At 41.1% G+C, this 26,653-nt stretch overlaps 3 protein-coding genes across 8 annotated transcripts in view; 2 read left to right on the plus strand and 1 right to left on the minus strand.

The window, feature by feature from the left end:
• Positions 1–3,872, plus strand: part of LOC104444116 (alcohol dehydrogenase-like 4) — a 28,835-nt gene extending 24,963 nt beyond the window's left edge. The window contains exons 3-10 of one of the 4 annotated variants that reach the window (XM_010057723.3): positions 88–137; positions 235–566; positions 737–819; positions 1,275–1,350; positions 1,466–1,527; positions 2,962–3,060; positions 3,321–3,482; positions 3,644–3,872. In XM_010057723.3, coding sequence (XP_010056025.3) covers positions 88–137; positions 235–566; positions 737–819; positions 1,275–1,350; positions 1,466–1,527; positions 2,962–3,060; positions 3,321–3,482; positions 3,644–3,754 — 975 coding nt within the window. In that variant the 3' untranslated portion in view covers positions 3,755–3,872. Of the gene's footprint in view, positions 1–87; positions 138–234; positions 567–736; positions 820–1,274; positions 1,351–1,465; positions 1,528–2,942; positions 3,061–3,320; positions 3,483–3,643 lie in introns of those variants that run through there. The other 3 variants (XR_005547528.1, XM_039304523.1, XM_039304522.1) reach the window with 3 other exon arrangements.
• Positions 3,873–10,815: 6,943 nt separating this feature from the next.
• Positions 10,816–14,799, plus strand: LOC104444115 (alcohol dehydrogenase-like 4). Its single transcript, XM_039304351.1, has 10 exons — positions 10,816–11,011; positions 11,205–11,341; positions 11,430–11,479; positions 11,576–11,906; positions 12,070–12,153; positions 12,622–12,697; positions 12,817–12,878; positions 13,898–13,996; positions 14,237–14,398; positions 14,541–14,799. The coding sequence occupies exons 1-10, from the start codon at positions 10,837–10,839 to the stop codon at positions 14,649–14,651; spliced, it is 1,287 nt and encodes a 428-aa protein (XP_039160285.1). The 5' UTR covers positions 10,816–10,836; the 3' UTR covers positions 14,652–14,799.
• Positions 14,800–16,834: 2,035 nt separating this feature from the next.
• Positions 16,835–24,577, minus strand: LOC104444117 (polyadenylate-binding protein-interacting protein 11). Of its 3 annotated transcripts, none has more exons than XM_010057725.3 (11): positions 24,126–24,577; positions 23,380–23,881; positions 22,734–22,841; positions 22,584–22,628; positions 22,430–22,502; positions 22,193–22,305; positions 22,019–22,078; positions 21,881–21,928; positions 21,716–21,784; positions 17,441–17,502; positions 16,835–17,336 (listed from the first exon to the last, which is right to left on the minus strand). In XM_010057725.3, exons 2-11 carry the CDS (start codon positions 23,842–23,844, stop codon positions 17,279–17,281), a joined length of 1,101 nt encoding a protein of 366 aa, XP_010056027.1. In that variant the 5' UTR covers positions 23,845–23,881; positions 24,126–24,577; the 3' UTR covers positions 16,835–17,278. The 3 variants fall into 3 exon arrangements, with proteins under 3 accessions (XP_010056027.1, XP_018730146.1, XP_010056026.1); XM_018874601.2 differs by having other exon boundaries at positions 23,380–23,897; XM_010057724.3 differs by having other exon boundaries at positions 23,380–23,904.
• Positions 24,578–26,653: the final 2,076 nt, after the last annotated feature.

Here is a 26,653-nt window from a genome sequence, read left to right on the forward strand (position 1 = left end):
TGATCAAATAAGGAATTGGGTCGTTGGAATCTCTGCCATTATTTCTTGCCATATTAAGGACTGACATTCCCTTTCCTCCCCTTGCAGAACCATTCTCAAAGGGCGTATCCCCGGATCCTCGGCCACGAGGCGTCCGGGTACCGAACTCGAACTCGGGCACACGACCGTCCTCATTAAAAATCTCGGTATGGGGTGAATTTTCGACTGACGTTTCCGATGAACGACAATTGGCAGGATCGTGGAGAGCGTCGGGGAGGGGGTGACGGACTTGAAGGAAGGAGACCACGTGATCCCCATCTTCAACGGGGAGTGCGGCGAGTGCGAGTACTGCAGGTGCGAGAGGACCAACATGTGCCGGGACTACGGGGTGAAACCGATGAAGAAGGCAATGGTCGCCGACGGCGGGTGCAGGTTCCGGACCAAGGAGACGGGGGAGCCCATCTTCCACTTCCTCAACACCTCCACCTTCAGCGAGTTCACGGTGATCGAGTCCGCCTGCGTCGTCAAGGTCGACCCCGACTTCCCTCTCAAGAAGATGGCCATGCTCAGCTGCAGCGTCTCCACCGGTCTATCTCTCTCTCTCTCTCTCTCTCTCTCTCTCTCTCTCGAGTTTTGAACAGTTGATGCGAAGTGCGTTCTCGTGTTGGAAGAGAATATCTATGCAGAAATCGCAAGGAATGTCCTTTTTCCTAGTTTGGATACATACATAACATAGTCATCGTTTTTGGATATGAAGGTGTCGGAGCGGCATGGAACACGGCTGACGTGAAGGCCGGGTCGACCGTTGCCATCTTCGGCTTGGGCTCCGTCGGTCTCGCTGTAAGTATACATCCCGCCTCCCCCGATCCCGATCCATTCCGAGCTCTCGATTTCATCATCGTATTCGTCCCGTCGATTTTTATCTACTCCCGAAAGGAACTTGCCTGGACAACAAGCTGCAGAGCGTCATCGTCGCCTGCTCGAACGCTCCGCCTGCGTGAAAAGCTCATTTAAAACAAGCGACAGCGACGTCGTCTAGGGCGGAAAGGACCCCCCGGCTCATGCGGATGTAAATTTTTATTTTTTTTTATTTTGTTGACTTTGGCCAAGTTTAAAACGAAAAGTCAATGTTTATATGCTTCTGTCAACCACGAGAACGCATGGGCTAAATTGGAAAAAAAAAATGTAAAAAAAATCGAGAGGTCAGTTTCTATTGGGAAGAGAAGTTAACGTCATTGCCGGAGGAGAAGCCAAACATCAATTTCCTTGAAAACGTCACCTTCGATCCTGCGCAGGTTGCGGCCGGAGCACGTGCGAGAGGAGCATCTAAGATTATAGGCGTCGACATCAACCCTGCTAAATTCGTCAAAGGTAATTAATTAATTGATTGATTGATTTCATCGTATTATCTTTGGTCATCAAAACATAATGAATTATTTCGAATATTATTACTTATGACATCATAATGCTGGTTCTTCATTTGAAGCCCAAGCGTTAGGGATCAGCGACTGCATCAACCCCAAGGAGCTCGACACAGCATCCCACGAGGTATGGTTGGCTATAACGCATGCTCTTTGAAAAGAAAACCCCACTAAAAATTAACCAAAATAAAAAGAAAAAAGAAAAATAAAGTAAGGTAGATCTAACGGACAGTGGACGGGAGGGCATGAGTAATAGGGGTGAGCATGGTTCGGATTAAGCCAGTCTAATCTAGAGACTAACCCATATAGCGTTGGTTCTCAATTTTTTGGACTGAGAACCGACTTTATTGAGCTTAAATACAAGGATCGAACTGACCTTATAAGTCTGGTCTGATTTCAAGGTTATCTCGGGATCAATTGTTTTTTTTTTTTTTTTTCATAAGGACAAACGTACTATTTTAAATTATATTCATCAACAATGCGACATTGAACAATCAAATTATAAACATCAATATATCAAACATAAATATAAGATGAGCAACAAACCATAAAAACAAAGGTTAATACTCTGAAAAACCTCAAATTAGTATACTTGTAACAAATTTACCACAAACTATTTTTTTTACCACCAAAATCCCTAAACCGATATACCTTTGACAAATTTACCCTCTATTAGTTTTCGTTAAATTTTACATTCAAATTATTAAGTTAAATGATACGTGACAATTGACTGGTATACCAAATTGGGATTTTACGCTCCATTTGTCATAGTTTGCAATTTTTGTGATTTTAATCCAATTTAGCGAAAAGTATATTTGTTACAAATTTACCAGTTTGGGATTTTTTGCAGTCGAATAAATTAGTTTGGGGTAAATTTGTCATAAATGTACAAATTTAGGGTTTTTTATGATTAGTCGGGGTAAATTTGTCACAAGTGCACCAGTTTGGAGTTTTTTACAATAAAAAAAATAGTTTATGGTAAATTTATCATAGGTATACTAGTTCGAAGTTTTTCAGAGTGTTAACCCTAAAAACAAACGTGCGAGACAAGCAAATAGAGGCGAGCGGCAAGGTGAGTGAATAGAGTTGAGCAAAGAGAGATGAGTTGTGAGCAAGGCAAGGAAGGCCAAGACAAGCAAGCGAGGCCGAAGCGACTGAAGAGGGTTTCTGCTTCTTCTTCTTTTTGCCGAATTTGGTATGGGTTTTTACTTTCTAATTTACATAACAAATTGAACTGTGAAGAGAATAGAGGAGGTACCAGAATTTAAGTAGACTAAAGCATATATTATACAATATATTAGATATAAGTATATATAAAATATTATGTGCAGGGTTGGTCTAGGTTGGGTTAACTATAAACTTTGAGGACTGAGAATTTACCCGCACAGTGTAAAGTGCAAGGGTCTTAGAACTAAAAATTGACCTAGTCTCCTTAGGAACCAAATTAGGATTGGTTGGGTTGGGCCAATTAGGGTCGGTGGGTTAACCCTAGAGCGATGTTTACCTCTAGTGACTTTACTTCTGACTGTTGGAAATCAACAGCCATTGGTCTGTGCCGCAGGAGATCAAGAGGTTGACCGGAGGCGGTGGCGTTGACTACAGCTTCGAGTGCACCGGGAACTCAGCCGTCCTGCGCGAGGCCTTCCTCTCCACCCATCTCGTATGTCGTCCCCCCTCCATCCAATACTATAATTCGCCAAAAAAATCAATTAAAAAATGAAAATTACATTATTTTATCACATGCCAAACATAGTAAAGATAAAAAAAAAAAGAAAAAAGAAAAGAAAAGAAAAGAAAGATACATCACACGATTCTTTTAATATATTTTCATTTCTATTTATCATGTAGATAGCATAAGGATCTTTATATGTCTGGTAAGTATTTAACTTAGTGAGGAACTGACACTCGGCTTGTTGCAAGGGATGGGGCCTGACCGTGTTGCTGGGAGTCCACCCGGGCCCGAAGATGCTGCCGCTGCATCCGATGGAGCTCTTCAACGGGCAGCAGATCACCGGCTCGGTCTTCGGCGGCTTCAAAGGGAAGACCCACATCCCTCGCTTCGCCGAGGACTGCATGCGCGGGGTAAGCAAGACAACTCGACCCGCCGTCGCGTCCTATCTTTTTCGCCACCCCCTATTTTTCCCCCAAAATGCAAAATTGACTATGTTCGAATGTACGTTAAAAGAAGTTAATTTGAAGGGGCAGAAAATTTACTCTCTTTTTTTCTGTTTTTTTTGTGGCAGGCGGTGAACTTGGAGGAGTTCATATCGCATGAGCTTCCGTTCGAGAAGATCAACGAAGCGTTCCAGCTGCTCCAGGGAGGGGAGTCCTTGAGATGCCTCATGCACCTCTGATCTTGTCCTTCTCTCCTACTGCGTTCGTTGCATCTTAACTTTGAGAAAATTTGACATGTAATGAATCTCGTGATTAAGGCGTATTTCGTGACACGAGCCACCCTGTTTCGCATTGAAACCTAGCATTTCGCGATTTCGTTCATGTTCCGACGCTCCACGATCGAGTGGAGACGATGGTTACCGTGCTTGATGTCGAGATGCGCGTGTGGATTGACTTAGAAAAGTCCCGAATTTGGAGTGGGGACCAAAAAGGGAGATTCGGATGGAATCTTCAATAGCTAGTCATGTACCAGTCGATTGTGCGCAAATTGCTTGAGAGAGGACGGTTTGCTCGCGACATATCCTTTAATTGAAAACTTCTTGCAGAATATCTTGTTACATATAAGAAAGGAGATCATCGAAGAGGAAGCGATCCGAGAGAGAGGGAGGAGAATAGAGGGATCGTCTAGAAAGAGAATTTCGTAACGCAAGCCGCCCTATTATTTATATCGCACTGAACCCTAGCATTTTGCAATTTCATTTGTGTTCCAACGCTCCATGACCACGTGGAAATAACCCTAACTACGTTGGATGGGTTCATGCTCGGTTCCCTCTTGAGGATTCCAATTAACCTAAATTTGAAGTCGAATTCGCACGAGTTAAGAGACCACAAAAGAAATTCGAACAAAATCTATAATAGCTAGTTATGTACCAATTGGCCACGTACAAATTATTTGGGAGAGGATGGTCTGCTCAACGAGAAATTCTTTAATTGAAGACTTCTCGCATAAAATCTTGTTACATACGGCAATCCGACTTACAGAGTCCTGTCAATAAATTCGACATAAATAGGTTGGGAACATTGAGGACAGCATCACCCATCCATTTGTCTCCATAACCCATTCCCTTGTATTTAACGATTTTGATGGGCACCAAATATTAGGCGTTGCAGCAGAGCTTTATCATCTTCGCCATTGATAGAAAAATTTTCTCACCTAATCCATTTATGGAGTGCAGAGGGTTGAATCGATACGAATCTACATCGTTGTTCTCATTAATACGATTGCCGCATTGTTCTCGATATATATATAATTTTCGCAAAAGTGCTGAAGCAACTCAGAATACCGTTGATGTGCTAGCTGGATTGAGTGTAGGAATTGGATCGACATGAATTTGCATCGTACCCAATCATGGGTCTTTTGTGAAGGTGCCAGAGCAGTTTAGAATACTGCTAATGCGCTAGCAGGATCGAGTGTCGGTCCATTTATGAAGTGCCAGAATACAATCGATATGAATTTGCATTGTATCTCATTGTAGGGGTTCTCGTTAATATGATCGCTTTGTTGTTATCAATATTATTAAACGGTTGCTTGTGTTGATCAAACAAGCCTGTTAGTAAATTAAAAGCTTGGGGAGGACATTGCATATCGGGTTGTTCATAGATCATATCGAACAAATTCAAAATTCAATGACGACATTACAAATTGAGATAATGTTTATGAACCATTTTTATAATTTTCTTTTTTTAAACAAATGAGTCATACATCCAAAGTTATGCATTCACCAAAGCATGAAAAATCCTCTCGGATCTTCAGTCGTTGATTCAGATGTAAAATATGTTTGAATGACCCTAAACATAATTTGGTTGATGGAGGCATCGGCGGTGTTCTGAGCTGCTCTGGCACCTTTATGAAAGACCCATCTCTTAATAAATATTATAGCCAACTCATGGGATGGGAGGACAACTATATGGTTGGGGGTTTGCCTGGGCCCGGCTTATTGCCGATCCATCCAATGGAATTGTTTGACGGCCGGCAAGTCATCGGCTCCATCGTCGGCGGCTTCAAGGAGAAGGACCCATCTCCCTCGTTTCGCCGGACGATTCACGCAAGGGGTCCAGTCTTCTCGTCTTCTACTTCACATTGAACGACTCATTATATGCACGAAGCATTCTATTTCTAAGGCTTAGACTTCTGGTTCTTTGTTGAACTGGGGAAATTTTTTTGCAGGAATTGAATTCGGATCTGGGAGTGCAAATTCTCAGGGTGGACCGGACCTGGAGAGGATTTTTGGCCCGGCTCAAACAGACCGGACCTGACATATTCAAGACCGGCCTGATAAAATATGAAAAGAGGGCCCGGACCGAGCCCGAATTTTCTTAACAAAAAAATGCTGTTAGCTATCCAACATGCAATATAAAATAATTTACACAAAATGGCTTTTTAAAAACCAGAAAAATGAAAGGGAAAATACCCAAAAAAAAATCTCAAATTATGCCCATTGTAGCATAAATACCTCAAACTTTTTTCTATCACTAAAAACTTTAAATTTGCCCATTGTAACACAGAAACCCCAAACTTTTTTTTGTGTCACAAAAAAACATATATATACCATCTATTTTAATTACATCTAAGGTATATTTATCGCAAATGTATTAGTTCAGGGTTTTTTTTTTTTACCTAAAAAAATGTTTAGGTAATTTGTGTCACAATTAGTAAGTTTAGAGTTTATTTGTGTCATAGTGGACATAATTTGAAGTTTTATGTTATATTAGCCATAAATTAAATTCTCGCATTCCCACTTTCACATTGCATAATTTTTACTTGGGTGGAGTTACAGGCTGGTAATTACAATTTGAAAAGCTCATTCACACCCAATCGCCTACAGACATGCCATACTCGTTCAAACGAGCTGGATTCTACTTGAGCAAAAGTTGGAACCGACTTTGAATATACTTTCAAAATAGACTCTTGTAACCCCATGTTTTCGTGCGGGGTTTGAGGACCCACTTTACACCACCATAAATTGGAGATTTCTAAAAAATAAATTTCCTTCTAATTATTGAACTAAGTTGTGAAATTGAGCAGTATTCCAATGAGCAACTGCAACCAAAAAAGGGTGGCCATTTATCGAATATTGATTGTCGTGCCTACCGAGGTTTTTGCCAAATTTGGATGGACCACATCTCAATTTTCCCGATCCTGCTGTGGAGCAAATTTCGCCGTACAATACGAGTACTTTTGCATTTGAATCTTGTCTTGCCTACTTCCACCACATAAAGGCACAACATATTTTCCATGTGACTATTCAGCACGGGGCCGCGTACATATTCTCCTCTTGAGATGCTAATAATAATAATTAAAAGTACATTTATTTTACGAAAAAATAAATAATTTTAAAATGATTTTTCTAAAGATGACCGGTTCAACCTCGCAACCCTATCCCCACTTTCATGACATGCTATTAACTAAGGGGGTTTCTATAATACCGTTAAAGGTATCACTAAGTCTATGTTTAATGGTATCACTAAGTCTATGTTTTACCATTAGACTATAAAATGACAAGCATGTTGTGGATTAAAAAATGATCTCTCCGTCATTTGAAAGAAAGAAAGAAAACCGCTTTTTTCCTCAATCAAATGGGAGAAATCATACCGGCAATTCATAGTTCCATTTCCGGCAAATTTCCGTCTCCCTGGTAGATGGATCATGTCTGTTACAGCTATTGATGGAATGAACGTTTCTTGATGAATTCTTGAACACTTGGGGCACGATTTCGCTCTTTCTGCTCTCAATGAATTCAACCTGATGACGTTTCGAATACTCTAGTATTTTTTGATATCATATAACCCAAGACATCTTCTGTTACATTTCAATAAAATGTTAAAATTACAAAAAATCCCAAACCAACACACTTATAACAAATTTATGTAAACCTAATTTTTTTTGCTACAAAAGACCTCAAACTGATACATCTGTAACAGATTTACCCAAAATTAATTTTTAACCATAATAACCTTAACTTTTGTACATTTTTGACAAATTTACTCTCCATTAATTTCTGTTAAATTGGATTAATACTACGAAAAACCACAAATTGGTACGTCAATTATCACGTGTCATCCAATTTAATTATTTGACAATAAAATTTAACATGAACTAATAAAAGATAAATTTGTCATAAGTATATTAGTTTAGGGTTTTTTTTATAGTGAAAAATTAGTTATAAGTAAATCTGTTACAGGCGTATCGATTGGAAATTTTTCGTGGCATGAATTTTTAAAGGAATAAGTCCGAAAAGGCGGGGACACCCTATGCTATGTTCATGCGTGGTTCGGCACACGACGTGGTTTGAAGCACCGAATCTTAAGGTGACTAGGGTCGCGAAGAGTTCGTATCAACTGCAAAAAATGGGTTGTTTTCATCAAAGTCCGGTTTCTCCTCTTGACGTAGGAAGAGATATCAACCTTTGATGAAAGATACGTGAGAGAAACATTAAATGCAAATTTTTAGCCTCATCCCACGTCATCCTCTTACCTTTCTCAATCGGACAACATGCAAAGATCTTCACGAAACCCATGACGCATTATCTGCCAAAAAAAAGACTATAAAAATGGCAGAATCTTTCCTTGTTGATCCTGAGAGCTTCAGTTACCAATTTACCGACCGGTTCAGTACCAACGATTCCGGGGATAAGTACATTATCAATGTCAAAAGTTATATACAGCACTCACTTTGGTGCCAAAAGTTTCCGTCGGATCACTTAAATGCAAAAAAATTTGAAAAACAATCATTTCAGTGCCAACGCTAATGAAATTGGCCGGAAATCCAATGTGGCTCGTTGGAGAGTTGAGTCAGCATCCAAACACCAAAACGACGCAGTTTGGCATATTTCCCCCAACTTAGAAACCCTAATCTCCAAATTGAGAGAGAGGGAAGGCTCGTCTTCGTCTTCTTCTTCCTCGAAGACCCACACCAGCAACGGCACCAGCATGGCACCAGCAATGGCACCGGCAGCGCACCAACAGCAACACCAGCAATGCACCAGCAGCAGTAACGCACCAGCGGCACCTTCGACCCATCTTCTTCCTCCTCCTCCTCCTCCGCCCTCACCTTTGATTTTTCCTGCCACTTATTGTTGAAACAATAATCTCAGTCTCTCCTCGCTCACCTGGTCGAGCAACTACAGTGGTGGCTGAGCAATAGTGGTCAAGCGACGGTGGCTAAGCAACGGTGGCCGAGCGACGGTGGCAAAGCGATGGTGGGCGAACGATGGTGGCCGAGCGGCGGAAACCATAATTTCAATCCCCATGTGAGCTAAATGACGTCGTTTCTGTGAGGCCATCCATGTAGGATGGCAAAACGACGTTGGTTTCTTAAGGAGGACCGAAAACGACGTCGTTTAAAGGTTTTGTCGATTTTTTTTTTTTTTAAAGTCACGTAATCATTTTGGCTGGAATTTTTCGCCGATGGCACCAAAGTGATCATTTTTCCTTCGATTTGGCACTTAAGTGATCCGACAGAAACTTTTGACACAAAAGTAAGCGCCGTACACAACTTTTGGCCCTAATAATGTACTTATCCCACGATTCTGTGTTACATTTGATTAAGTGAGAAGATTACCAATTCAGCTCTAAATAATTATTATAAATGTCAAGTCAGTTCTTAAATTTTCAATTTTGCCAGCATAATCTTAAATTTTTACGCGAAATTCCAATGTAGCATTTTTAGCCGATTGCTTCCAAAAATAGCTGATGCGATGATTCAAGTAGGATGTCATTTTAAGTAAAGTTGACCACATCGGCATGCCATGTAAGCTATTCCCGGCATTGATTGTCCCGAAGAACTATGGTGGAGTTTTGCCAAAAGTTTAGAACCACGTAAGAAAAAAAAAATATTTGGTTAGAAGGAAAAATTTCGTTTCACTTAAAAGAGAAATACATAATTTCAAGATAAAAGCAATCCTAAAAAGTTTCAATTGAGTGCAAGTCCGAAAAATGAAACAACGTAATACATTTTGCAAAGACTTGCTCATTCCATAAGAACAGATCTATCATAATTTCAAAGCACAACCGGCAGCTAATCGCAAAAACTCACATCACTATCAGTGATGAGAACATGCCGAGATATCCCTCTTTCGTAGCTATGACTTTGCCAAAAAAGCAATGCGCACCTAATTTCAGCATCCCTAATACCATCTCCGTATAGACAACAACAATATTAATAGGTTGGAAGAACCCATATAACACCTTGTAAAAATCCCCCACCTATAGCTAAATCAAGATTGAAGAGTATCCAAATCTAAATTTAACTCTAAATCAAGAGAGAATAATTGCAAATCATATGCTACTAGATCATTAAATTACTTTCAGATAAGCCAACAATTGAATGCGACAAATGAGCTTTGGAGATTTGTAGAATGCTCGACTGTGTGGAGCAACCACCTAGAGCCAAAGCGAGCGAGCAGATCCGGAAACATTAGATTTTTCGAAGGCGCGCGGACTTTAATCGTAGCAACGTCCACGAGATCAACGAAGAAGTCTTGAAAAAGTCTCAAAGATGGAGAGAGAGAAAGAGGGGGGAGAGGACCCTAAAAGAGGGACCTCTCATCTATCTAAAAAATTATTCGATCTCATCAAAGTCCAGTTTCTCCTCTTTGTGTAGAGAGAGAGATATCATCAACTTTCGATGGAAGACATGTGAGACTAATCTTAAGTTCGAAAACGAAGTCACCAATTTATCGAGTAGTGCAATGTCAACCATTCGATGTTGCATTTAATTAAGTGAAAAATTACCAATCCAGCTCTAAATGTTTAGTACAAACAGCAAGTCAGTTATAAATTTTTCGATTCTACTAACCTAATCCTAAACTTTTGTATGAAATTCCAAGTTAGCTTTTCTACTCGATTACTACCGAAAATAGCTAAAGTGACGATTTAAGTAGGATATCATTTCAAGTAAAGTTGATCATGTTGACGTGCCACATAAGCCGCTCTCCTAGCAATGATCGCCCGGAAGGACTTGGCTACCAATTGAAAATTTTAGAACATAATTCATATAATAGGTTCAGGACTGACTTGGTAATTATCCTTTACTAATTCAACAAGGATAGGGTGTCTGGCGACGCAGAAAAGGATGACCTAATTAGGGAAACGATTCCTCGACATTTACTGCGACATAAAGGATAAGGGCCAGCCTACAAGTTGTTGACTTAGGACATTAATTTTTTTTTGTCAACTTCTCAACCGTGCAAGATCAGCCGGGTGTGATGAGTAGTTCGGGGATATAAATCTTCTTTTTTATCCCCCTCCTAGCCTTGTCTATATGTACGACGGTCGCTTCTCGGTGCAATTTCACGCAGAGAAGTCCTCGTTAGTTTATATCGCTTTCTATTCTCAGGAGCAAAATTGTGCAGAAGCAGCAGCCAAAACATCCGAAGAGAGAAGCAAGACAGCAGACATGGTGAACAACACAGCTGGGCAGGTCATCACATGCAAAGGTAAAGAGACATCTCGCTTCTGATTCTTGGGTCGACGAGCCGGTTTCCAACCGGTTTTCCAATAGAGCGAAGTGGTCGTCCAGGACGGATTTCGTAGTTGTCTGTGCGCTTCTAGATAGCGTCGCGCCGTCTTTTGCAGCTAGGTTTTCCTCGATGATGATAGGATGGTTTCTGTTTTTGTGTCCGGTGGCAGCCGCCGTGGCGTGGGGACCGGAACAGCCACTGGTCATGGAGGAGATCCTGGTGGATCCACCGCAGAAGATGGAGGTCCGGATTAAGGTCCTCTTCACTTCGATATGCCACACGGATCTCAGCGCTTGGAAAGGCGAGGTGATCAAAGAACTAATCGGGTCTTTGGTATCTTTGCCATTATTTATTGCCTTGTCAAGGACTAACATTCCCTTTCCTCCTCTTGCAGAACGAATCTCAAAGGGCGTATCCCCGGATCTTCGGCCACGAGGCGTCCGGGTACCGAACACCAGCTCCGGCACACGACCGTCCTCTTTAAAAATCTCGGTATGGACTGATTTTCGACTGACGTTTCGGATGAACGTCGATTGGCAGGATCGTGGAGTGCGTCGGGGAGGGGGTGACGGACTTGAAGGAAGGAGACCACGTGATCCCCATCTTCAACGGGGAGTGCGGCGAGTGCGAGTACTGCAGGTGCGAGAGGACCAACATGTGCCGGGACTACGGGGTGAACCCGATGAAGAAGGCGATGGTCGCCGACGGCAGGTGCAGGTTCCGGACCAAGGAGACGGGGGAGCCCATCTTCCACTTCCTCAACACCTCCACCTTCAGCGAGTTCACGGTGGTCGAGTCCGCCTGTGCAGTCAAGGTCGACCCCTGCTTCCCTCTCGAGAAAATGGCCATGCTCAGCTGCGGCGTCTCCTCCTCTCTCTCTCTCTCTCTCTCTCTCTCTCTCTCTCTCTAGTTTTGAACAGTTGACGCGAAGTGCGTTCTCGTTTTGGAAGAGAATCTCTATGCAGAAATCGCAAGGAATGTCCTTTTTCCTAGTTTGGGTACATACATAACATTGTCATCGTTTTGCATATGAAGGTGTCGGAGCGGCATGGAACACGGCCGACGTGAAGGCCGGGTCAACCGTCGCCATCTTCGGCTTGGGCTCCGTGGGTCTTGCGGTACGTATACATCACGCCTCCCCCGATCCCGATCCATTTCGAGCTCTCGATTTCATCATCGTATTCGTCCCGTCGACTTTTATATATACCCGAAAAGAACTTGCCCGGACAACAAGCTTGAGAGCGTCATCGTCGCTTGCTCGAACGCCCCTCCGCTCGCATGAAAAGCTCATTCGAAACAAGCGACAGCGACGTCGTCTAGGGCGGGAAAAGATCCCCCGTGGATGCGCGTGTAAATCTTTATTTTTTCATTTTGCTGACTTTGACCTAGTTTAAAACGAGAAGTCGATGTTTATATATGCTCCCGTCAACCTCGAGAAAGCATGGGCTAAATTGAAAAAAAAAAAAAAAAAAAAGAGTAAAAAAATCAAGATGTCAGTTTCTATCGGGAAGAGAAGTCAAGATCATCGCCGGAGGAGAAGTCAAACATCAATTTCCGTGAGAAATGCCACCTTTGATCATGCGCAGGTTGCGGCCGGAGCACGTGCGCGAGGGGCATCTAAGATTATAGGTGTTGACATCAACCCTGCTAAATTCGTCAAAGGTAATTAATTAATTGATTGATTGATTAATTTCATCATATTATCGTAGGTCATCAAAATATAATGAATTATTTTGAATATTATTACTGATGACATCATAATGCTGGTTCTTCACTTGAAGCCCAAGCGCTAGGTATCACCGACTGCATCAACCCCAAGGAGCTCGAGACGGCATCCCATGAGGTATGGCTGGCTATAACGCATGCTCTTTGAAAAGAAAACCCCACTAAAAATTAACAAAAAAGAAGAAGAAAAAAAAACAAATAAAGTAAGGTAGATCTAACATATGGGTGGGCATGAGTGATAGAAGTGAGCATGGTCCAAATAGGCCGATCTAACGTCTAACCCAAGAACCAATCCATACAGTGTTGGTCATCAATTTTTAGGACCGAAAATCGACCATATTAAACTTAGGACCGAGAATCGAATCGACTCCATGAGTCCGATCCGGTTTCAACGTCTACCTAGGACCATATATTTATTTATTTTTGTTTTCTTTTTTTGGGTAAAATTTGTTTTCCTTTTTTATATTACTTAAAAGGACAAACATACTATTTCAAATTACATATTCATCAAAATGTGACATTGAACAATCAAATTATGAACACTGATATATCAAATATAAATATAAGATAAGGTAACAATAGAAACTTACATTTGCTAAAAGCAATAAATCATAAAAATGAACATGCAAAGCAAGAGAATAGAAGCAAATGGCAAGATGAGTGAATAGAGGCGAGCGACAAGGTGAGTAAGGCAAGCAAAAAGAGGCGAGTCGTGAGCAAGGCAAGTAAGGCCAAGGTGAGCAAGCGAGATCGAAGTGAGTCACAAAGGGTTTCTACTTTTATTTTTATTTTTTGGTTGAATTTGGTATGGTTTTTTGTTTTCTAATTTACATGACAAATTAAACTGCGAACAGAATAGAGGAGGAGGTACAAGAATTTAAAGTAGACAAAAGCATATATTATATAATATATTATGTATAGAATTGATCCGAATTGGATCAATCCTAAACTCCTAGAACCAAGAACCACCCCGCACAATGCAGGATGCAGAGGTCTTCGGACTAAAGACAAACCCAATCCCCCCGTGACTGGACTAGGACCGGCCAAATTGGGCCGGTTAGGGTTTGGATGGATGCTCGCTCCTAGCAAGTTGTATTCTAAAAATTGGAAATCGACGGCCGTTGGTCTATGCCGCAGGAGATCAAGAGGTTGACCGGAGGTGGCGGCGTTGACTACAGCTTCGAGTGCACCGGGGACTTGGCGGTCCTGCGCGAGGCCTTCCTCTCCGCCCATCTCGTACGTCATCTCCCCTCAATAAAATACTATGATTCCGCTTTAAAAAATTAAAAAATTAAAGTTACATTATTTTATTACATGCCAAACATAATAAAGATAAAAGCAAAAAGAAGATATGCGTCACATGGGTTTTTCTTTAATAGTATTTTCGTCTATACTTATCATATAAATAGCGTAACGATCTTTATATGTTTGCTAAGCATCTAACTTTATGCGGAACAACACTCGGATTGTTGCAAGGGATGGGGCTTGACCGTGCTGCTGGGAATCCACCCGGGCCCGAAGATGCTGCCGCTGCATCCGATGGAGCTCTTCAACGGGCAGCAGATCACCGGCTCAGTCTTCGGTGGCTTCAAAGGGAAGACCCATATCCCCCGCTTCGCCGAGGACTGCATGCGCGGGGTAAGCAAAACAACTCGACTCGCCGTTGCGTCCTATCTTTTCCCCCAAAAATGCAAAATTGACTATGTTCGAATGTACGTAAAAAAGTTAATTTGAAGGGGCAGAAAATTTACTCTCTTTTTTTCTGTTTTTTTTGTGGCAGGCGGTGAACTTGGAGGAGTTCATATCGCACGAGCTCCCGTTCGAGAAGATCAACGAAGCGTTCCAGCTGCTCCAGGGAGGGGAGTCCTTGAGATGCCTCATGCACCTCTGATCTCGTCCTTCTCTCCTACTGCATTCGTTGCATCTCAACTTTGAGAAAATGCGACATGTAATAAAATCTATCGAACCCTAGCACTTCGCGATTTCGTTCATGTTCCGACGGTCCACGACTGCATGGAAATAACAGTTACCGTACCTACGTGCTCGGGCTCTCTCTTGGGAATTTTCTAATTAACCCGAATTCACGTTCGAATTTGCACGAGTTAAGAGACCGGAAAACGGAAGTTCGCACTGGAATTTTCATCAGTCAGCTATGGATCGGTCAATTGCGTGCAAATTGCTCCAGGGAAAAAAGACGGTCTGCTCATGGGATGTTCATTACTTCGGACAAAATCCTGAGTTCGTCAGTGAACTCGACATAAATATTTTGGGAACGTAAAGGACAGCATCACCCATCCTTTTATTCCCATAGCCCGTCCCTTTGTATTTAATGATTTTGATGGGCACCAAACATTAGGTGTCGCATCAGAGCTTTATCATCTTCGCCATCGATAGAAAAATTCTCCTACCTAATTCATTTATGGAGTGCCGACGATTGAATCGACACGGATCTGCATCATGCCCTCACCGTGAGGGAATTCTCATTAATACGATCGCCTATACATACATAAGCAGAGCTTATCAACATCTTCGTCATTGATAGGAATTTGCACTGTACCCCATCGTCGGGGATTCTCACGAGTATGAGCAGTTCATTATCACCGGTATTATTGAATGAATGATTGCATTGATCGGACAAGATGGATCTTTGGTGAAGGTGCTGGAGCAAATCAAAACGCCGCCGATGTGCTAGCTGGATCGACTCGGTTCATTTATGAAGTGCCAGAATCAAATCAATATGAATTTGCACAGCTCGAAACACCGCCGACCCCTGAAAGTTGGATTGAGCGTTTGCCATCAACCAAATTATTTTTAGGGTCTTTCGAAAAGATTTACCTCTTTGAATCAACGATTGAAGATCCGAGAGAACTTTTCTTGCTTTGATGAATGCATGGCTTTTGGACGCACGACTCATTTGTTGAGAACAACATAATCACACAGGTTTATAAACTTTAACACAATTTGCAATTTCATCTCTGAATTTTTAATTTGTTTAGTATGATCTATGATAATATTATTCCTGAACTTTTAATTTACTAATGAACGTCTCTTAATAAGTATAATTGCTGACTCTGGGGATGGGAGGACAACAGTATTGTTGGGGGCTCACATAGAGCCCGGCACATTGTCGATATCCATCCGATGGAGTTGTTCGACAACCGGCAAGTCACCGGCGCCGTCTACAGCGGCCTTCAAGGAAAAGGACCCATCTCCCTCATTTCACCGGACGATTCACGCAAGGTGTCGAGTCTCCTCGTCTTCTACTTCAAATTGAGTGATCCATTATTCTATTTCTAAGGCCTAGATTTCCGGTTCTCTGTTAAAGTGGGGAAAAAACTTCCGCAGGAATTGAACTTGGATGAATGCATAAAGCAAGAGCTTCCATTGGAGTGAGAGGATGAACGAGGCATTTCAGCTTTGCTCATGAAAGGCAAAGTCCTTGGGATGCCTCCTCACGCACCTCTGATGATACTACCGGCTCACACACCAAAACCAGGCAGTCGAATCATGACGAACACATGAGAGAGTGACCCACAAGACTCGCATCGCCAAACATACCATGCCAAACAGTTGCGTAAACAAGTCGATAGAGCCGAGCATCCTAATCATTTGATGAAGAATCTTAGCTTGGTATGTTGTCCTAAAGGCGCTGCCTAGTTTTACTCCTTGGAAAACCATCTCATCAAGACACAAACAGCAGTACATCTACAATCAAAACTCAACCGGTTCTCATTACCTGATCCCACATCATTGCTGGCCTTACTAAACCTCTTTTAAGCAGCGATATCGGATACATAATGGGGCGACCTTCGAAACAGCTTTGTTGAGTCGTGAAGGCAACAACAGATTAGTCCGGTCCAAAATATCCCATAATCCAAGCTGACGCTCTCTGTCGTTTCGAAGCCCTAACCAAAAGGAAAGCACTACAAAAATTTTCTATCCGGGTTATGGATAGATAGATATCTCAAAAGAAGAGCAAATACAAAAGCCAACATGACACTACCACACCACTTCATGCAAAAATACCCTATTGCAGCAACAAACCACAATGTGGACATAGATTAACAGACCATATTTGCGACCATGTGGACAACTGGACACAGATTTTCAAGCTAATATTTTCATGATAAGTCAAAACTCGAACAACCGAGCATGAACAAGAACTCATAAGCATCAAAACTAACCGATTTGTCGGGGTCAGTTCAAAAGACCATGTCAGAATCTGCTAGTGCTCAGGGAGCATTCTATACTTAAAAAAGCATCCCATGTCCAGAAGAGTGATGAACCAACTATAGTAACATCAATCTCTTAGAGCCTCAAAGTTCCATCCAACAACTCTATAAGTGAGAATAAACAAAACATGGACGCCTATGGTAAGCTTTCATATCGAAGTGGATGACCGTATCTATAAGACAGAGATAAGCCAGATGGCCAAAGAGCAATTTTTACATTGAAGAAGGGATAATCATGCGTTCGAATATATATCCAGATGGTGACAAAGTCAGGTGCTGAGAACGGTCAATGCATCGGCAGGCGAGGGGCACGTGGGCGAACAGGCGTTTTCGATGGGCTCACCCTGAAAATACCAAAGACAAGACGATAAACAAGAGGAGAGCGAATCAAATGTCCACAAGTACAGAAAAGAATGAGTGCCAAAAGGGGATGTGCAATATAACAGACCTTATGGGTAGTGATCCAAGAACCACGCCACTACAGTTGAGGGCAGCAATAGCACTTTCAGCCTGCACAAGTGAAACACATGAATAATGACTTCTTCATGTTTTAATTACAATGACAGGACCCAATGAACACAAGCTTCGTTACTATTTCATGAGCAACATGGCTCTTCACCATGAAGAACTATATTTTCTAACTAATCAGAGGCAGAATGAGGAAACCACACGACATGTCAAATGCAAATTATTGGTGGCAAGAGCTAAAGTTGGAATACCCCTCAACTTTAATGGTAATCAGCAATCGCATGCCGAGTAAAAACCCCGAATTAAATGGGCACATCATCAGTTTGACTTGATAATGTATATTAATACCAGTAGATATTCTATCAATATTTCTCCTGAAGGGTAGAAACAAGGAAACTTAACTCTATTAAAGCAAACAATTGATATGGGCAGAAAGGTAAAAAATGACACATTGATGTTCAGTAAACTCGTTTACATGTACACAAACTTTTTAGACCAGCAGGGCATTGACTTTGAAGTTCTTTGAGTGTTAACTACACAGGCTTCCAGCTTTCCAATCAATTAATTAATAAAATCTCAGTTTAGCAAAAATAAAAAGAAAAAGAAAATGCTCTGCACAGAGCAAACTACCCTCCTCCCCTCACTGAAATTCTAAAAAATCTCATCATATGAAATGCTACTTCTTGAGCCAGAGATTTTACATATAATGAATGCAATATGCACGGAGAACATAGAAATGAAAATCAGTTCTTGTTATCTAAGAAGAGAACAGAGCTATTTCAAAACCAATCTCTGCAACTAAAGCCAATTGATCCTTCCCCATGATTCTATGGCAAGAGATATCTTTCCTTTTCCCCTTTCAAGCAGGTGGAGACAGAGTAATTCTTGAACCTAAAAGGTATCTTGCTAATTCTTTTAGGCTTTTTTCATGGTTACAGGTGGGAGAAGATGCAGAGAGGGCTGCATTAGGTTTTGCCTAAACAACACAAAGCACAGATCACGGATGTTCAGTTGCAGAGGAAAACCAACTATCAAGAGCTAAAAATATTTCCCTTAGTTATGTAGGATAGGAATAGACAAAATGAGATTCTGACATTCACAAGTGCTAATCAGGAGACGAAGAATGAATACGTACTGCATTACACTAGCGGTTTTTTGGAGAGCAATATATCAGAATGCCATAAGTTTTTTATGCATATTTCCCTGTAATAGATCTACAAACCCGACCACACAGATACCCTCCATCATATGTCCACAACAATGGTCGCAAGGCAAAATCTATGCAAACAAAGAACATGTCAACCAACTGAGAGAGCAAGAATCCGTGTAACCAAAAAGAAATCCACCAAAGTGAAGAGAATTTTCCTATCTGGAGAGATAACAATATGTAGGGAGCACAAGTGATGCATCAAAGAGTTTTGTTTCAGCAATATCCAATTTGCTGAGATAAGTCTCTTCATCCTAGACTTCATTTCAAAGTTCCCACATTGCACGAGTCCCAAGAATCCACCAAGTGAAGCTATTCAGCTCAAGGCCTTTATTACGAAAAAAAAGAAACGAAGCAGGGACTAACACACAGCAATGCTCCTTAACAACAGAAGCTAATGCGAAACAGTATCCACACTCACATCCTTCACAGGTTATGGGTGACAAACGAGCAACCTCAAAACCATAGTCAAACCCAACATTGGAAAGGTTCCTAAGGAACGATTACAATGTGAAATAATCGAAAGGCAGATCATCTTCCTAGTTGATGGAAACGCAAGACCGATGACCTAATTTCCTGGGTCATATAAATTTGATCTCTAATTTAAGTTGTAGAATTGTGTGAAACATCTCTACAATCAGGCTCTCAGCCCATGTGACATGACTAAAATAAAAGTCCAAGAAATCTCGCTGTCCGCATTGACTAGAAAAGGATGGTGATGCGGCCTTGAGAGAATATAGTAGTACAAAAGAAAAAGATCTTATGATGATCTCTATAACCATTTTGAGATGATTGTCATCGTTACAGTATTTTCTTTTATTTATTAGAACTACAAGGTCATTCAACGTCACATGTATCCTACTGACTACAAACCAGTGTTGTGATAGTTGGTATATAGAGCTGAATAAGGTACTATTTATGCCATCAACATTCAACATGCCTCTTCAATTGGATATGACCATCGACAACAACTATGGAGCCATACCAAAAATGGTCTCAGGCACTGTGAGCGAGAAAGAATTAAAAGAAAAATAACTCTTTCATGTCAATGCTAAGAAAACTGAAAAGTACATTGGATTTGGTAACAGTTACCGGTGAACTTTTCAGTGCCAGCCACTCCAACCACCCCCCCCACCTTTTTCCCACCCTCCCTCCCTCCCTATCTAAACCAAAATTTTGCAAAGTGAAATGGAATTCTTATCACAGTAAGAATGAGACTTAGAAGTTCCCACCAGCCACAATTTGGCAAAATCATGGCAATATTTGAAACTTTTTGCCAAATCACAATAAGATTTGGATTTCCAAGAGAATCCCAGTGTTTAATAGATACTACCAAATGCAGCTAAGTTGTAAAAACCGTCTAATTCGCTGACTCATAAAACAAAGATCCAAGAAAAGCATTCTGCAAGAAAAGTAAAATTCATGATACACTCTGCATCAAAGAAGTTTTTGTATCTTTTTATAGGAATGACAACAACCAATAACTCGACGGATTTCTAGAAGTCCATACTGAAAAATGGCTCAATATCCAAAATAGGAACCGAGAGCCAAGCTTTCCATAGAAGATGAGGAGTAAATTTCTAAGGATGATTGCGATAAATTGGCTTAGAAAAAAGTGCTGGTTGTCTACTACCTAACAAAGTTTGCATCTTCCCTTACAAAGTTTGTAACCGACCATTAAGAAGTATTAAACATGCTCAAAGTGGAGGAAACAGCAATGGCCACAAAAAGCGGAGAGGGAAAAAATGAAGGACCTGAAGAGATGTGGCTGAAAACTTTAAGAAAGCTCATAAATGAATTATATGATCCTTGGCCAAAAAGTGAAAACCCTAAGGTCTTACTGAAATTTTGTACGAAACCAAGCAAGTTAATGTACAAGAATGCATATTTGACACCGTTTTAAGGTAAAAGGTCCTGTTTTCGGCATCCGAAAGACAAAAAAACTATGTTTGCATTAGATTATGACTAACAAACACCTCATCCTGTGAAGTAGAAGTATCACTGATCGATTTTCTAACTACCTATAATATTATTACATGCTACACTGTAAAGAGCAACAGGTATCTTAACACATCCTACCAGAGGATACAACATTACTACATTCTTTTGGCATTCAAGACTGATCTTTTCCTTGGGAATGCTAGTGGGAAAAAATTCGAATAACAAATAAAAACCACATAAATCTCATTGATGAATATAGAGAAATACATCAAATGGCAAAGAGTCTATATCTAGGAAAGAACTCAATGAACTTTACTATAAGAAACCTTATGCCGATTCTATATCTACTTTTTAATTCTCCGATTCTAATTCCTTAGCGATGACCAAAAGTTTTAAAGGATATACCAAACAAGTTTAGTGAAGAGACTCCAGGTGACACAAACTGAGAAATGCTGAGGAGCCTGTTCAATGAGTACGTATCATATACCTTACTCTGTTTAAGAGCACTTCTTGATCGATGTGGAGATTTACAATTGAAAAAATTATTTACGGAGATGGCCTTTGGGAATAGTGTAGTGATTGGCAACCGCTCTCTATTTGTGGAAATAGGTCCTTCCTTACCACTCCAAAAGAAATTCACAAGCTACTCACGAGTGAACCAAGTATACTTTAAACAAACTCATCAACTGATGAGTGTTTTCAGAAGCAAACAACTAAGCCTAGCTATCAAGAAACAATAGAAGTACTGACACTGCTTGTTTTTCCTAGAAGAATCTTGACTACTTTAGAAAACTAGTCTAAATACACAATGATTTGCCAATTTTATCAAACTACACCAGAAGGCAGAGAACTTTCCAGTTTACTCTGGTTCTTAACAAAACACTACAATAAGAACAGTACTTCATGGTTTTACAAGTCTGCCAAATCAAAGGAAGATGGGTTCTGTAACTCTACTAGCATCACTTCTCTAAAGCTCAAAGAAAAATGACATTTTATAGCATGATAATGCTTTGTTTAAAAGAAATAAATTACAAAATAGACAAAGACCTAAAGAGAATACAGACATGATCAGGGAAAGGTTGACAAGTCAGGAAGAGGCAGTCTCACCATTACAAACTCAACAAAAGCAATTCGAGTAGAATGGTGATAGTCTCCTAGTAGCCTCAAACGATAAACCTGCATTAGACGGAATCCCTCAAATCACTCATTTCACAGGCACAAGTTGTCAAAAAATAAGGAGAAAGATTTTTTTATGCCTGAATTAGGTCACACCTCTCCACAGACGGACTCAAAAAATAGTTTAACGTCTGCTTGAGTAACCTGAATCAATCAAAATAAACAAAGCAATTAAACAACCAATTCATCAACCTGCAACTAACAGAAAACCAGAATCATTTCAAAGGCACTCACCTTCTTATCAATGTTTGTACAATATATGGTCCTTGTGCACATCTCCCGCTCATCCTCATTCTGATATCCCAGCAATGAAAAGGGGATATAAGAAATTATTTACCAAGCAGTGGGACAAAAAATCGGCAAAGGCTTAAAGAAAAGTCTTATAGAATTTAAATAAGGCTAGTTTACCCTTGGCAAAAATGTCGGGTTAACTGGTGCGATAGCTGTTTTAGAGGGCAGCACTCTCACAGGGTAGAATCCAAGCATTGTCCCTGACAAGTTGAGGGCAGCCATTGCACCTTCTGCATTGCCAAACTACTGGATTAGCAAATGAAACAGTAAGGAATGAAGAAAGAATTGCAAAGATGTCTTTTGTGCCCGTTTAACATGAGACAGTTAAACTCTGATGAGTAATAAACACATTACCTTCATCCGTGAACTCAATAAAGGCAAAGCGAAGTACGGAATTGGGGTCACCACAAATACGACAGTCCACAACCTTCACGTAGAAAGAAATGATTCAGAAACAAAGGTCAAGAAAAGCCAATCCAAATTCATGAGTATAAGATAGCAGCACAACCTGCCCACAGCCGACAAATAAAGCTGCAAGTTGCTCCTCAGTGACCTACATTCCTCATCAAAAAAATGTAACTCAGCAACTAAGATGTGCAGTGTGCACAGATAAAAGAAGGAAGCACATAGTACTTCAACAAAAGTCGTGGAGTTACACCTGTTGGTCAATGTCAGACACATAAACTGTCCTCCGAATTATTTCTTCTCGCTGAGCCATACTTGTCCTGCTATTAATCCTCCGTTTGCCTTGATTAAAGTTCTTCTTCTGAGATTACACCCATTGCCAAAAAGCTTGACATGAGTTGCCATCCATCGCTATTTCATTCACAGTTAACTTGATTTCAAGCAGGATCAGACTCGAATAGTCACAAGGCCTCAGCTAAGTCTAGGTCCAGACATGGATACAGAAATGAAGGATGAAATAATACCACACATAACATTTTCACATTCCAAAAAATCAAAGCACTTTCACATGTTGTGCAGTTCTTGGGGGAAAGAAGCCGATTCATTATTGTGATACTCATACATTTCACTCTTCTTGACTGAAAAGGATCGTCCCGGAGGTCAGATGATTGGCTTCTCTAAGTCAATCCTGCAAAAGCAGTCATCTGGCCGCTAGTAATACCACATCCTGGGTAACTTACAGCGACCATTTTCATGCTTTAAACACTGCATAGTGCACCAAATTACTCAAGCCGTCATTTTTCTTCTTTAGACAGGAGGACATTGCAAAGCCCCAATTAAGGACAAGAACAACCAATCCAGTCCCATCAAAACAAAACCATCAGAGCAAGAACTCGTACCCGACGGCCCGCGATGCCGTTCATCTGCCCATTCCGGCCGCCACCGTTCGTCGCCAAACCACCATTCCCATTGCCGTTGAAGTTGCTCCCAATAAACCTCCCGTTAAACCCGTTGCCGGTGAGCGAGGGCGGCACAAACTCCTCGGCCATCGGGTTCAGCTTCGAGAACAGCTCCTGCAGCTCCCTGATGTCCCGCTTGAAATTCTCCCCAGCCTCACCGCCCCGCGGCAGATCGCCCCCGTTGGGCACGAGCGGGCGGCCGTGGCCCAGGTAGAGCGGCTGATCGTGGTGGTGGGGGCGGAGGATGGGGCCATTGCCACCGTTCAGGGTCGGATCCATGCGGGACCGCAGATGGGTCTGCTTGGGATGGTCCTGATCGCCGGGCAGGGGCGGGTCCTGAGATGGTTTCTCCAGGTTCCGACCCAAATCGACGCCGCCGCCGCCGCCATTCTCGACAACAGCCATTCGCCGATGGCGATTCTCGGGCTCACCGGAAAATCTACTGCAAACCCAAAAATCTACAGCCTAGGAATTACCGAAACACACGATCACAACGACGAAATCCATAGCCAAAGAGAAATTCACAACCAAACAGAAAATTCAAGAAAAGGGAAAAAGGGGGGGATAGTTCAGTGTAAGAGTTCCGCTCAGTCAAGAACGTCAGCTTAAAAAAAAACACTTCACTAAACAACAAAACGGGAGCCCAAAAGAGCAGAACGAAAAACCCAAAAGGGGAGGAGACGGACCTGGGGAATGCGGCGGAGGAAATGATGATGAGATGAGCAGAGGAAGACGGAGGGGAATCGGGAATTACTTGAGCAACAAAATAAAGGGTACGGCGAGGGAGGAGAGAGTTCTTGATTCCTACACAGTCCGAAATTTCTCTCCCTTTTTTTTTTTTTTTATTTCTTGGTTATTTTTCCTCTTTTCTTTTACCCTTTTTCTGGGGTCTGCGAGCGAGCGAGCGAGCGAGCTCTGTGCCTCTGTCAGTACTGCTGGGTCTTAATTCCCCAATAGCGATGGCGAGCGCGAGATGGACAGAGAGAGAGAAAGAGAGAGAGAAGGAGAAGGAGAAGGAGAAGGAGAAGTGGGAGGAGAGAGAAGGGCGGTGGTCGGTCTTTCTTGGGATGAGTATGAATGATTCTCAGCCCCGCGTCGTCCTTAGAAACGACGGACCATCCTTTGGTGGGATTCAAGCTCTCGTCGTAGTCATATATGCTCTCTCTCTCTCTCTCTCTCTCTCTCGATCCACGCTAGAATTTCTCTCACCGAGTGTACGTCCGCCCCGGGGAGAGCCTACGATACGATGCCTCGGAACCTCGGAGGCTCCTCCTTTGACAACGTTGGAGAGATGGTGTCGAGGGGAGAAATGTTGATCTACGTGAAATTTTGGTTAGGATCGTTGAGAATAATGTTGTGTGAGGGAAAAAAAAAAGGAAGGGAGAGCTTTGGTCCCCATTGATTCAATTTGGATTCTCGAATCGAATCGCGCACAGTTCTGTTAGTTTCTTTTTTTTTTGGGGGTGGCGATTGGCAATCTGATTCTATGTGCTTTTTATGGTTCGAGAAATGTGAGATCGCCACGCTTTTAATTTCTTGTTTGATGAGAACCCGAAAGGATAAAAAAAGGTGACTTTTTTATAATGTGTCTGTTTTTTTAAAATGCGCAATTTGGTCATTTAATGATCATGCGAGATACATAAAAATCACCTCCTTGTGATTTCTTGATAAAATTATTGACAGATGCCCCCGCTTAGAGATTTTGTTGATGGAGTGCTTCGTGGGATACTCTTGTGTAGAGTAATTTTTTATTGGAGATGGGGATCCTTAGTTATCCTTCTCCGATAAGGTTTTATTTTAGCTTAATCAACTTGGAGTGAGATTCGTTAGAGATGATTTATACCCTATTCTTTTTTAACTCTTTTTTCCGATGGTCTTGATATTGGCTCCTGTGTTCCCAATATGCAAAAATCCATTATTGGATCGTATCCTTCCGACACGCCGTGAGTCGTTATCGATCTATGTGATGCTTGATAGCCTATCTATCACTCATTCCCTACCAAAAATTGCGACATTACATACGCATTTGTTAACCACCCTAGTCCTAGATATAAATAGCCAGTTGATTCAATCAGGCAATGTCAAGATTAACTTTTATGTACCTTGACCAACCGACCACTGCAAGCGATTTTTAGGGCACACACTCTACATTGGTCCGACTCGCACTCTCAATATAACTTAAACCTAAAACCACAAAGGGACAAGTCGATTCTCTCGCCATCTAAGCAAACACCTCGCCGGCAACTCATTAGCTCATTTACTCGAAGCACTTTTTAATCGGCTCCAAGATGCTTCTCGACTTTGCACTTCTACACTTAAGACACCTTTGCGGATCGAACCATTAAGAATCACATCTTCCTATGTTACTCTTGCAAAATACTAATCCTTCTGCGAGGCGAACGAGATTTTACTTGACATTAGAGAGTAATTTAAGAAGAGAAATTTAAAAAAAAAAAAAAATCGACTCGGATTGCCAATCATGGAAATCACGAAGGCCTCAATTGAGAGAGCTCTCGATTAAATTTAATGGTGGAATCGGATTCAAAGGACGAGGCAGTGGGGATTTGCTACAAAAAAAAGTGGGGATCTTTCAAGTCGTAATCCAGCACGTTTTTAGGAAAAGGCAATCCCTTGCCGCTAATTAGCCATGCTGATCCGCCGCTAATTTGACTAATTATCCCTTGATCTCAAATGACTCCCCCCCTCTTAACTTTTATATCAATATATAGTGGTTAATATCATAAAAATTCCTAAATCGATACATTTGATTAACTCTTTAATCACCAAAAACCCAAAACTAATACATTATGATAAATTTATTCTAAACTGATTTATTAATTGTCAAAAAATTTAAATTGATACATTTATGATAAATTTATTTTCAATTAATTTTGGTCAAATTAAATTAATATCACAAAAAATCAAAAATTAGTACATCCATGATAAACAAAAGATAAAACTCCAAACCCGCACCCCCATCAACTGTCATGTATTATCCAAATCAATAATCTAACAGTAAAAAATAATTAAAAATAAATTTATCATAAGTATATTAATTTAATGTAAAAATAATTTATAATAGTGTCAATTTTGGATCTTTCCTGTCATTAACATTATCTTTTAAATAAATTAGCTTCGGTGATTTAAAAAAATTTTAAAAAAATCCCAAAAAAAAAAAACTCTATTAATCCCCTCCCAAAAAAAATGGTATTTA

This window comes from Eucalyptus grandis, chromosome 11 (assembly GCF_016545825.1).
Source record: "Eucalyptus grandis isolate ANBG69807.140 chromosome 11, ASM1654582v1, whole genome shotgun sequence".
Classification (NCBI taxonomy): domain Eukaryota; kingdom Viridiplantae; phylum Streptophyta; class Magnoliopsida; order Myrtales; family Myrtaceae; genus Eucalyptus; species Eucalyptus grandis.